Below are 13434 nucleotides of genomic sequence, written 5' to 3'. Positions count from 1 at the left end.
GGACAGGGGATGAATTCTGTTTTATGTGGCCGGGGAGCCTTTTTCACAGCAGTGGTATCTTCTGTGTATTATACCTGTCTGTACATGCTATTCTGTTGATGTTGAAGAATTGATTTAGATCCTTACGCTTAGTATTTCTGATCCATTTGACTTGCTGATGTGCATTAAATCCATCAGTAATGGGTCAAAGGATATTTTGTATGCCAGACACAGGCCACCTCTTAGCAGTCTGTAGAATACGGAGTATAGTGACAGGGCTTTGAGTACATTCATGTGGGACATGTTCTTTAGGCCTTGTATCCTTTTAGTAAGGTATCTCTGTGGACATGCCAGTTGTTGCATGTGCCTGGAAAGATGCATGCCAAAGGGATATTATATTCAGTGATTGGCCTGATTAGGGCTAAGTGAAGGGGGACAATGACACCCCTAGATCTAGACACAATCCTTTTGTTTATAAGCGGTGCAATATAGAAGGCTTTCTTAGAAAAGTTGACCTAATATAGAAGGACAAAAGTTGACCTATGTTGGTCAAAAGTTAGGTTGCTGTCCACATAAGTTCCCAAATCCCAAACAACTGGGTCATCTTTTAGGGGCATTATTGTCATTGTGGTAGTTCCCTGGGGTAGATGACTTCCCAAAGGATACAATAATGTATTTTTTGGCATTTAGTTTCACACCATAATTTTGACACCAGTTATTTCTTTGAGACAAACTTTCTTGCAGGATGTCTCATTTGGGTTTTCAATTACTGCTCCTAGTTTACAGTCATCCAGAGCTCTTAGGCATTCGCTTTTACTTCAGAAAAGTAGATGCGAAACAAGAGAGGTCCTACACAGAAACCTGTGGACTCCATTGGTGAATGGTCTTTTGTGGAGGTAACCTCCCCTGTTTTGATTATCTATGTCCTATCTGTGAGTTAGTTGGCAATCTACAGGGTGACATGGGGTTTATTTCCAGTTTATTTAGCATTTCTACTATGTTTGAGTTGGGATTTGTCAAACGCTTGAGGCAGATCAAGGTATGCGATGTGTGCTATTTTGTCTTCATCCATCTTTTAGGTTATCTTTTAATTCTTGGAATTGTCACCAGTATCATTACTATTGTGAATATTTCTGAGGCTTCGCAACCTGAAAAACTGTACACATTTGTGCAGCACTTTACATCATTTAACTAGTTAAATGAAAGCACAAACAAAGGCTAAGTGTCTAAGATACACATATGTATAATATAACCTATATAGGAATACTAAAAGCTTTAGCAAGTTAAGTAACACTTTTTAGATCATCTAATGGTAATGTATTGCAGTAGGGGATTTTATTTATTTACATTTAGTTTAAAGATGTAATTTTAGTTTTTTCTAGAAAATTTCAGTGTAGTTCGTATGTACTGGACACACGTGTGTATTTACCCACAAATTCTGTAGAAGTACAAAAACAAATGAATGCAAGACGTACCTAATGCTGAAAATGTTTATGTGTGAGAGATTTCATTTCTTAGCTAAAAGGAGAAAACTGTTAATAGTGTGACAGTAGAACTAGAAATCATCAAAGACGCTTGTTTGTGCATTATGAGTGTTAATGAAAGTATATGTAAAATGGAGCCATTATACACCAAGGCAGAATGTTTTAGGGAAAATTGGGGTGGAATGGTCAAGTAAGACACTTAACAGGATTCTTGATTATGTGGCCCTGGAGGCAAGAACAGAAAAAAATCCATGAAGGAAATTGGGATATTTAAAAAGGAATATAGATGTGGTAATGGAAAACATTTGCAGGTATGGGATAATTATGAGAGCATGATGTTTTGTTATAATAATCTAATGGTGGTTAGTTGAAAATAAGATGAAAATTTAGTTTGTTGTACAGTAAAAAGAACCACAGAGAAGACAAGAAAATATTAGAAGTACTGTTACATTAGGATGTTGGGGTTTGAAAGAAAGATAGCAAGTGGAAATGTATCTGTTTGAAAGAGATAGTGGGAGATTGCAAGCAACAATATTAGGTTAGAGGATGAACATAGAAAATTTTTTTTAAACACCTGCATTAAGTTATCACTTAAGACGTAGGCAAACATACAATAACAAAAAAGAAAACAAGCCATTTTAACATTTTTTTTCCTTTTAAATGAAATATACATCATATATATTTTCTTTGTTTCTATCATCAGGCCAGCATTACAAAAAATTGCCAATTCCTGCCTTCCCTTAAACCTCACTCCTCCTCCTGATCATTAATTCAGATCCTGTATCTCAGCTGAAAAAATCATTTCCTTACTTACAGCCATTTGCTCACCCATTATTTCTGAGTACTCTGTAGGGAATTTTTGAAATCTACCACCTCATTACATTCCCAAAACATATATTTGCAGTTAACCTCTTTCTTCCCTGTCACACCGCCAACATATGCCATATACCCAAGTAAAAATACTTTGAGGTCTGTTTGCTGTATAAGAATACCTGTGCAAAGATCCTAAACCTTCTGGACTTGGTTGCATACTTGGAAGCCATACATTTGTCTTCCCATTGTTTTATTGTAAATTGCTTTTCCAGTCTCTTCCCAATCTCCTCTGATTGATTCTTATTATGTAATATTTTATATGCCCTACTAATTATCTCTTTTTAACAGCTGCTTCTGTTCTAGATTCAACTAAAAACTCTACCAGAGAAGGTTTTTCACTTAAATTCCCCCTATCCCTTTCCCTTTGACTGTACTCTGAGATCAAGCCCTAGTAGGGTAGGCAGTCTGTCGCCTGCAATCCAAATATCTTCTTGGCCTCATCCCACTCTATTACCTTTCCTATTTCAGCTGTTTGCTCCCAATATCTTGATTCCTTGGCTAGAGTTCTCCAGTAAATTCCTGCCCCTTCTTGCCTATTTTCTGTACCCCTACTTGCAGATATCTCTATTGTCATAAATCTACTTTCTCCATTATTGTATTGGCTTAGTTCTTAGAATACTTTCTGCTATTGGTTGAATATAATTTCTGTTGTTCTCCTTAAGGTTCTGCATCCAAAATCCCATTCTATATTTCTCAAACTTCTCCCTTGCTTCATCTTCATCACTTTTCAGTTTGAATTATAACTTTCTGCTTATGCTATGTATAGGAGACTTAATTGTGTAGCTGTAAAATATCCCTTCAAATGAGGCAAAACCTAAACCACCTTGTTTTATTGGAATGATTAGAACAGAGGAAGTTTTATCTTACAAAACATCAGAGGAAAGGAAGAGACATTAATTGTGGAAAAAGTGTGTGTGTGTGTGTGTGTGTGTGTGTGTGTGTGTGTGTGTGTGTGTGTATATGTATGTATGTATATATACATACACACATGCACACACACACGTATGGGTCTACTTCAAATAAATGAAAGACCACTTACCCGAAGACGACATCTGCGAAGCCTTAGTTTAATGAATGATCACGTTGCTGAAACTTTTAACATGGTAAGTATACAGTTGACCAACATGTAACAAAAACGACACTGCACCATCTCCAACCCAACCAAATGGGGTCTGTGCCCCACCCAACTAAATATACCAACTCTGGGATTGCACAACAGTGGGGAAAAGGGCACATTTCCCCATGTTGGCCATCTGGTTACTTACCATGGGAAAAGTTTTGGCAATGTGATCGTTCATTAAACTGTGGTTTCGGAGATGTCATATCGACGATGTTGTCTTTGGGTAAGTGGTCTTTTGTTTATTTGAAGTAGACCGATATATGTTTGTGGAAGGAATTACTCAGATAAACTGGTAAAACTAGTAAATAACTTGCACAAAAGAGCACGGCAGTCAATAAATATTTTTTGAAAAGGATTTAAGTGGATAGATGGAATAGAGATGAACAAGAGTAAAAATAAAAATGTTAAAAATAAAAACATGAATATGAGACTGAACATGTTAGAGAAGTTTGTGAAGGAACTAGACTGGGTGTAGATACATTAGAATTTAAATTGTATAAGATCTTAGGAAAGTGGCAATTAGTAAATGTAGTAGAAGTAATAACTGCATGGTATCAAAAAGGTTTCAAAGAAGAAAGTAAATGTGTAGTTAAAATTGTGTTGAAAAGGAGATGGTGAAAAACTGAAGGTCTAGAGCGCCAGTTTTAAAATACTAGCAAAAGTTATGCATAACCAGTTGGATTAAGGTGATGGATGAAATACTAAAATAGTTGTAGTAGGGTGAGGTAAAGGCATCAAGAAGAACCTGGTGCTTGCAGGAGAATAGATGCGTAGTTTAGGCATTTTGAATTTTTACAGGTATGTAACCTGTAACATCTACCCAGTTATCAAATTTCTGTAAGTAAATATACTACAGTTTGCGCTTAAGACAATGCATTGTTAGAAAGAAAAAGATTCAGTGTTTGGCTCTCATTTCCGCAGTTTTGTCTGTGTAAATGTTTGTGTACAGCAAAAAATATTTTAGTCAATTTATAAACTCCGTTACATTATTTTCCTCTTTACTGAACTTGATTTTCTTTGTTTAAGCAAAGAAAAGTACAATAACAGAATATTACAGGTGTCTGAAATGGAGGGATTTTTTTTGTCTGCAACTATTGTCTGTAGTTGAGTGAGCTGAAGGGGGGTGGGTGTTTAGCAGTATTTTTAGGTACATTTTACAGTATTTATTTTCTGTTTACATAAGTAGATATTCAGAATTTAAGTCCCTAAGTTGGGGATTGTTACATATTAGCAGAGCCTTCCGATTATTAGAGTTTATAAAACTTCACTTTTTTAACCTTAATGAAAAAAAATCTTCATTTCCCAACTTTAATGAGAAAAAATTAGTTTTAAATTATTTTGCCCGAACCACTTAATCTCACTTTTGGAAATGTATACTTGCAAGTGTTTACACTTAGTTGGTCTTCACTTATATAAGATTACTAAACTGTTTAATAAAGATGCCACTGGACATTGGAGATATAGTAGCTTTAAAAAGCTGATTGAGTACTTGATTTGTGGGCAGATATTCAACATTTGGGCCAAATTTTATGAAATGAAAATTTTGTAACAGCAGACATATCGTTTTATTCATTGTTCTTGTATCGTCTTATATTAGTGTTACTAAGACATTAGACAAACTTAATGTTAACCTGTACATTGTCCATTGGATTACAAATTGTCTAAAGTTTTTGGTACTGCCACTGAATGTAAAATTGTAAGTAATGGTGTACCACCAGAATCCATGCCAGGACCCACTCCTAATTGGCATTTGTTTCACTGACATCCAGGCCACTGTCCCAGAAGTGTTGTTGATAAAGTTTGCTGCTGTCTGCAAGCCAGACAGTGTTATCTGCTCATCCACCAAATAGTAGCACCAGGAAGGGCTGGACTATGCACATACGTGATAAAAATAACATCAAGCAAAATGCAGAAAAGTGCAACATAATCACATTCAGCAGAAAAGTTGCTACCACTTCCTGAGTTGTAAGTGGGACTTCACTTCAGACAGACATGGTCACTAGAGACCTGGGAGCTCATGTGAATAACTTTCTTCCTTTAGATCATTGTTTCCACCATAATCAGGAAAACATTCTATCTGGCCCAGTTAATTTCCAAAGGAATACTGTCAAGGTCCGAAGAAGTCATTCTACTGTTGTATTCTTCCCTTTTTAGACCCATTAGTGATTACAGTGTCCTCTTTCATGTGTTTATATAATGGTTCCCATCACTGTTTACCTATTTTCTTTTGTTCCTATGTTTGGGGTGAATGGAGTGCCACGAGGCTTGCCCTCTGCAACAACAAAAAAAAAGTTACTTTTTAGTTTGAAAGTGATTTTTATTGTTGGGGATTTGACACATGGGGGACTCTCTGTAATCGTTTTTAGCATGTCAAAATAATTTGACTCTCAAAACTGTTTTGTTAACCTCAGTTTATAATTTATGTGACTCCAGTTATGATTGGATAGTGTCTTCAACCCTGTTCACATTTAAATGTAAAATAAATAAAAAGTAAATACAATAAACATTCACCTAAGATGATAATCTTAAGGTTGTCTAGCTGCTTACCAGCATTTTGGTGATAACTGATCAGATTGTCACTTATATAGTGCACCGTAATAAAAGGGCAATGCCAAATGTTAATGTTTTAGGAGCTACAACAGAGACGGGCTGAGAAGGAGGCAGAAAACAAGCGTGTGGCAGAAGAGGAAGTGGCACGGCTGAAGGATGCTGGGAAGGTTGGAAAAAAAAGAACAAGCAGACCTTCTTCTGTGAAAAATGCAAGTCCTGTCACCAGCAAGGTGAAAGCAAACAATACAGGTGAACATCTTTCCTCTATTCATAACCATATTTCAACTTGCAGCCTCTTTCCCAATGCATAGTCACTGTATAATTTAATTGTATATCCCTGATGATGTTCTCATGTAGATTAACTCATCCTTTTTTTTTGAATGCTTACACAGTCTCAGACTGTCTTGTATTTTCATTCTGGTGTCACCAGTTTCCAGCCCTTGCCTGTGTGCTTATTCTGACAGATTATTTTTTTATTTCTTATTTCTCATGATCTTGTATATTTGTCAGCCATGTGATCACTATCGGCTCTTCCCTACTTGACTGAATTACCATCTGACTGTCCACTGTTCATATCCGCATTCTTTCCTTTTGTATTTCTTTAATTACTTACCTAGTTCTCCTTTAAAAAGTCCTCTGTCTGAGACTGTTATCATTGTTTTGTTTATTACCAACTCGCTTGTTGTTCCCATTCCCCCTTCAAAACCTTCTGGCATTTTTCTTCCAGTTTTATTTTGTTGATGTCTTCTACATATCTGCGTTCACATTTCACTTACCTTATTCCGTATTTCTGTTTTTGGTGGGTACTTAACCATGTCCAAAAAAATTGTGGTAAGTGTTCTGTTTTCCATGCATATTCCATTCTGGTTGTTCTTGCATTTTTTTATAAAGCAGATAGGATTCCTTGTAATATTTACCATATTTTTACATGTTATATCTCTGGCTTCACTATCACATCATTAGCATGTTTTGTGCCACCCAGTTCTGCAGGGATGGCAAGGCAGGTTGTACAAGTATAACAAAGCAATTCACATCTCTCAGTGAATTTGTTAATGGGCCACCATGCATGAGTGTCAGAGCCACTGCACTTCACAGAATGTAAAGTCGTGTTACATAGATGAATCCCAATACTATATTACACTGCAGGCTAGGACTGTTGCCTGCTGGCACAGTGGTTGCTCTGTAGAACATTTTCTGAAGCTGGCAAAGCCATGGTGTGGCCTTTGAAGTGAGTCGTTCATCCCCAGTAAACAGGGCAGTACAAAGACACTGGGAAATTGGGGAAACAGTCTCATACTACATCACCACTTGTGATCCAAAGACTGGCTCAGGTAGTCAGCACCTTGCAGATGACTAACAGTAAGCTCTAGGCTGAGCACCCATCATCACATTCCTATCTACTGCTTTAAGGTGGAAGAAGAGTGTTGTCACTCAGTCAGAAGCTAGGGTATCATGGCTAAAGATGTGGCTACCAGTTAGGCATGGAAGATTGGTAATATTGCTGCCATCCCCACACATTTTGGTTTGCAGCGAGGATTGCTGGTCTGATCACTTGGATGATAATGGGGCAGCATACACAGGGAGTGTTCATATGGTGCTATAATAAGACTTAGGGCAACAGGGCTGTGTGTGTGTTTGTACAACTGTTTTCACTGTCACAGGCTATCATACTCAGTTATTGACTTATCAAGTGCATTATTTAATGAGTAGCATAACATGGCTTGTTGTATAGTGTTTCACTTTTGGATGTGGTTGGGTGACCGCGGACTTAGTATGTGTACATTGAAGGTAGAGGCAAAGCCCACACACGTGAATGTGGGAGGGCAAAGCCTGCCAGCTAAGCATTTGTTTTTATGGTTTTGTATTAAAAAATAGTTAAATAAAAGTGTGTGTTTTTGTGTTATGATCCATTCCCTCCCTGAATTTTTGTGTAGCTGATGTTCTGGCATCAGTCAAATTGTTGTTGATGTTATGGAACACAAGACTACTAATGGCATATATGTGTGTGTGTGTGTGTGTGTGTGTGTGTGTATATATATATATATATATATATATATGTGTGTGTGTGTGTGTGTGTGTGTATATGTGTATATGTATATAGATACGTGTATATATAGATATATATATATATATATATATATATATATATATATATATATATATATATATATATATATATATATATATACATATATATAAACACACACACACATATATATATATATATATATATATATATATATATATATATATATTACATACATATGTGTGTGTTGTTGTGTCTTTCGGCTTTTCCCGGTTAGGGGTCGCCACAGCGGGACTCCGGTCCGCTAATGATTGGCAGTTGATTGTTACGTGCCGAGTTGCCAGCCCTGGCGCACAAACTTCAACGAAGGTACGCCCATTCACGCATGTCTCCACGCAGAAGGCGCTCTAGCTGAGAATCGAACTGGACAGCATCTTACTGTGAGGTGACAACGCTACCGCAGCACTACCACCGCAGATATATATGTATATAACAGCCACTGTAAACTCTCTGATCATGTAAGAAGAATTCGACTGATATAAAACTTCCAATACTTTTACATAAAAATAAAAAAGCAAAGTACTACAAAGGAGCAGGTGTCAAGCTTTTGTTCTTTATTAGTAAGAAGAACTTCATCAGATAAACTGTATAGTGTCAGAACAATGGTATAAGTATGTTTGAAAAGGGGCTTTGCCAACAGTTAACATGTCCAATAATTAGTAAATGAAAAGGTAATATATAACAAGTACAAAAAGCCCAATCAGCATTTAAATCACATTGGTTGCTGTGGAAACCAGATGGTAACTACAGATCACCACTAAAGCTTTTGACAGATCAAATATAGCAACAGTGTGCAAGTGAAATATGAAACCATACTGAAAGAGAACTAGGTACAGAAACAAACCCAAACTGTAGACAGAATTAATGTTTAGCGTCTCCATTTGAATGCACATTTTACATTCAGCATTTCATTTAATCCAGGGGGAGCTTCCGCATTAAGTCTAAACTGCCAGCGGAGTTCCTTAACCTCCAGCAAAGTGTTAATGTCCCCCAAAAAAGGATCCACAAAGTCTAACACTAGAAATTTAAACTGTGAAAAGTTATGACAATCTGTGCAATGTTTCATAAGTGCATTTCTCATGTCTCCAATCCTGACTGCAGCACAGTGCTCCTTTATACGAGCAGACAGTTTACGAGTGGTTTTACCAACGTAGAAACCAGGACAAGAAATGCAGCATAAACCACATAAGATGATTTGCAATCAAAATGTTTTCTATGTTTTACTGTAAAATTATTATGTGGAAATGTAAAGGTATTTCCCACTAAAATATAATTACAGGCTACACATAAGCCGCATGGATACTTTCCGATGTTGTCTGCCCTCAATGTTATGTCAGTGTTAACATCAGAGTTGGATAAAAGAAATGGTGGGTCCCTGTTTTCAAATGAACATCTCAAGGGTTTAGGTCGTTTCTTTGCAAATAGTGGGTACTGACCAAGCCTAACAGCTGTTTCCTGACTGTTCATGATAATTTCCCAATTAGAGTATAAAATGTGTTTAATATCTGCTGAATCCCTGCAGATAGGGATGGGAAAACTAATATTCCAGTCTGATTTCGTATTGAAAGTGAAACCTGAAGTAGATGAAAAAACGTTGGGTGATGGATGGGTGGGGAGTATAGACCCATTAAATATGGGTGTGTGTGGGGGGGTGTGAAGAAGGTGCTGCATGCTGACTATTTGGAGTAAAGCCTTTTTTAATTATAGAAGGAAACTTAGTCTGTCTCGAAGCAGAAATTTCATCAATAATAGTGTCTAAAAGTGTGCTAGGATAGTTCCTGTATAAGAAAAGGTTTTTAAGTATTTGACACTCGTGTAAAAAACATGCATCATCACTAGTTAATCTAGAAATGCGGATAAATTGACCTATGGCAAGATTGTTTTTCATAAAAAATGGATGCATGCTCATATAGTCTAAATAATTATTACAGAATGTGTCCTTTCTGTGAATAGAAGATTCCCAAGTTAAATTGTCAGTGTTAAATGTAATGCAAGTGCCCAAAAAGTTAGTCTGTTTACCAGTGCTAGCTATCTTAAACTTTAAGAAAGGGATAGATGTAGAAATAGAATCAGTAAATGCAAGTAACTGTTGCTCACTACTCTCCCACACAAAAAACACATCATCAATGTACCTCCTGTAAAGGAGAGTATGTTTAAATCCAGGCAAGTGGACCAAAGAATTAGCTTCCCAGGCTGCCAGGACGAGATCCACCTCCAGAGCTTGCACTGGTCCATCTCCAGTAACTCCCTCTACTGTGAATCCTTTTTGAACTTTGGAAAATCCTTCCCGCAGCAATGTCAGACCATTGAGAATGGGAAGAATACTGTCAACATCTGGCAGCCATGGATGCAATTAGCTAGTATTTTTCACTTACTTCGTTTCTCTTTGATTACGAAATCAGACTGGAATATTAGATGTTCATCGTGTTACCCTGCTGCAGTCATCACACTTGGGTTATCCTGCCGTCAGGCTGCCCCGCAGTCGGCCTGAATTCCAAAGTCTTGGTCCGGCATCGGTTGCTGTCGCTTCTTCCCTGACGTCAGTGCGCCAGGGGTATATAAGAGACATCCAATGCCATTTTCTTCATTCTTTCTTGCCGCGCTGTGCCCGAAGAAAAAGCAGTTTGCAAGTGCCAGTCGGTCGACACCTGAGATTTTCGATTCGAATTTCAGTCCGAAGTCTTCAATAAAACTAAGTACTCCGTTGGGGAAACTTTTCTTGCCTCAGTCCGATGTCAGAAAAAGTTAACAATTGCATTTCTTGTGGGAAGCAAATGCCTCATAAGGACTTCCATTCCTATTGTATTCCTTACCTAGGCCCACACCACAATGTCACAGGTTGTCGGTTTTGTGCTAGGTTTAATAAACGAACTATCAAACGCCGTTTTGACTTCGCACAACATCACTTTGGTAGGAAATTTAATTATATCATGCGGACGGAGCAGCCGACGACCGGCATGCATAAAAAACGCAAGGATAAGGACAGGCAGCCTAAGAACAAGCCAGATTCCGAGGCCTCTGCTGGGCCTGTCGCCGGTTCTCCATTTTTCAGTGAGGGGCCTACGCAGCCCCTGACGACCGCAGAACTGGAACCCCAGACAGCTGCGGATTCTCTAGTGGAGTCTACTAGGCTGACACAGCCATCTTCATTAGGCCCTTCCGACACCGGAGCAGAAGTAGACCCTGGTGCAGTGGAAACACCTTCGGTTGCAGAAGGTGTCTTCAGACCGACTACACTCACCATTAAATCTTATGCTAAGCTTAAAACTCCTTTAAAACCAAAGAAGACTGCACATCAGTCTACAGTTCAAGGCCCCATGCCTAAGAAACAGATGCTTCAAATGGCTGAAGATTTGCTTACCCTAATCAGGGGTTCCCATCCCCCTCCTGATAAAAGACCAAGACAAGAGGAGGATTATGCTTCCTCTGACCAGGTCTCAATTTCCTCAGATTCTTCTGAGGAACAGGATTACACTTTTCCACCTTATGAAGACTCTGATGCTGAAGACTATTCCCTCAGCATCTCCCCCTGCAGACTACTCCTTTGGGGAAACTTTACATACCATGAGGGAACATTTCCACTGGGAAGGCTAGGACTACTCTGATTCTAAGAAAAGGCTCCAAGATTTCCTTTTACTACCCCAGCACAGACCTCTTGCTATCCCTCCAGTTTTAGATATTGTGGATGATGTTTACTTGGAGTCTAGTCTAAATCCAGACTCTCTACCTCCTGCTCCAGCCAAACCAGACAGATACTACAGAGTACCTGACTCACACAAATTCCTTTATAAAATCCCTGTGGCTGACCCAGAAACAATTTCCCAGCGTCCTAAGGGAGCTAAAGCTTCTATGGCTAAAAATCCTGTGCCTTCTGATAGGGATTCCAGAACCCTAGGTAGATGGGGAAAGAAAATATACACCTCAGCAACTCTGGCTGTGAGAGCATTAAATTGTCAGTTTCACATGCTGAAATATCAGCAATTCCTAATATCTCAATTAAAACAAAAAATGAGCACACATACCGAACAGTCTGAATTCAAGGAAATGCAGGATCTGTTGCATGCAGCTGAACAGGTGGACAAACATACTTTACAATGCGGATTTGATTCATTGGAAGCTTCCTGTAGAGCAGCTGTTACTGGCTCTGTCATACATAGACATGCTTGGTTAAAAGAACAAACCCTTCCTGATCATGTTAAAGCAAAATTATTGGATGCACCGTTACAGAGGAATTCAAATATACCCATACCTGGACGACTGCCTTATTCAAGCAGAAAGCAAGGACATTCTTTTAACGCATCTCGCATTTGTCAAACACCTTCTAAGTTGCCTAGGGTACACAGTAAACGAAAAGAAATCAAAACTAGTGCCCTCACAAAACATAATATTCCTGGGTGCCAGCTTGAATACAACGGCCCAGTTGGCTTATCTCACGCCAGACAAGCAACAACAGCTGACTCAATATTTCAAAATAATGGCAACAAAGACCCAACTCCCTGCAAGAAGAATTCTGCAGGCCTTGGGATTCATGGCATCTTGCATACTACTAATACCATTTGCAAAACTGCATATGAGGAAATTACAATGGTACCTGAAAAGCGTATGAACTCAGCACAGCCACAGCTTGGAAACAATGATACCACTCATTCCCTGCCTTCAACAGGAGTTTCTATGGTGGGCACAGGCTTGTCACCTCAACAAGGGTTAGCCTTTCACCTTACCCACAGTCAGGCAAACTACGACAACAGATACATCGGACTATGCCTGGGGAGCAGACATGGCAGGACAGTGCATTCAGGGCAAATGCACTACAGATCAGAGGCATCTGCATATCAATCAAAAAGAAATGCTAGCAGTACAGACGCCTGAACAGCTTTCAAGGACCTCTTACAACCAGGGCAACTAATAATAAAGACGGACAATACCACAGTAATGTGGTACATAAACAAGCAAGGGGGCACACATTCCTACCCTCTATGCAGGCAAGCAATAACCTTATGGAACACCGCACTGTCTTACCAGGTTCATTTACAAGCACAATTCCTGCCAGGAAAGAAAAACACATTGGCAGACGACCTAAGCAGAAACATCATGGATCCATACGAGTGGAAACTAGATACACAAGTATTTGCAATGATAGCTCAAAAATGGGGACGCCCAGACATAGATCTGTTTGCAAGTCCCCAAAACTACCAACTTCAAAAATTTTGCACAAGGACATTCCATCCACAAGCTTGGAAAGTGGACGCCCTCTCATTCAGTTGGAAAACATTAACAGTGTATGCCTTTCCTCCACTGCCTCTTCTAGCAAAGGTACTGCTGAAAGTCAGATTAGAGAGGCC

The 13434-nt window shown here is 38.7% G+C and overlaps 1 protein-coding gene across 3 annotated transcripts in view; it reads left to right on the top strand.

Annotated features, from left to right (window-relative positions):
* The window catches only part of CEP131 (centrosomal protein 131), a 1433457-nt gene that overhangs the window by 483190 nt on the left and 936833 nt on the right, over positions 1–13434 (top strand). For all 3 annotated transcript variants that reach the window (XM_044085078.1, XM_044085077.1, XM_044085076.1), the window contains exon 10: positions 6087–6255. In XM_044085078.1, coding sequence (XP_043941013.1) covers positions 6087–6255 — 169 coding nt within the window. The remainder of the gene's footprint in view (positions 1–6086; positions 6256–13434) is intronic.

This window comes from Protopterus annectens, chromosome 10.part0, assembly GCF_019279795.1.
Source record: "Protopterus annectens isolate FY-2018-M chromosome 10.part0, PAN1.0, whole genome shotgun sequence".
NCBI classification, from domain to species: Eukaryota; Metazoa; Chordata; order Ceratodontiformes; family Protopteridae; genus Protopterus; species Protopterus annectens.
Note: the sequence above shows the minus strand (reverse complement) of the source record. Positions and strands in the feature narration are given on the sequence as shown.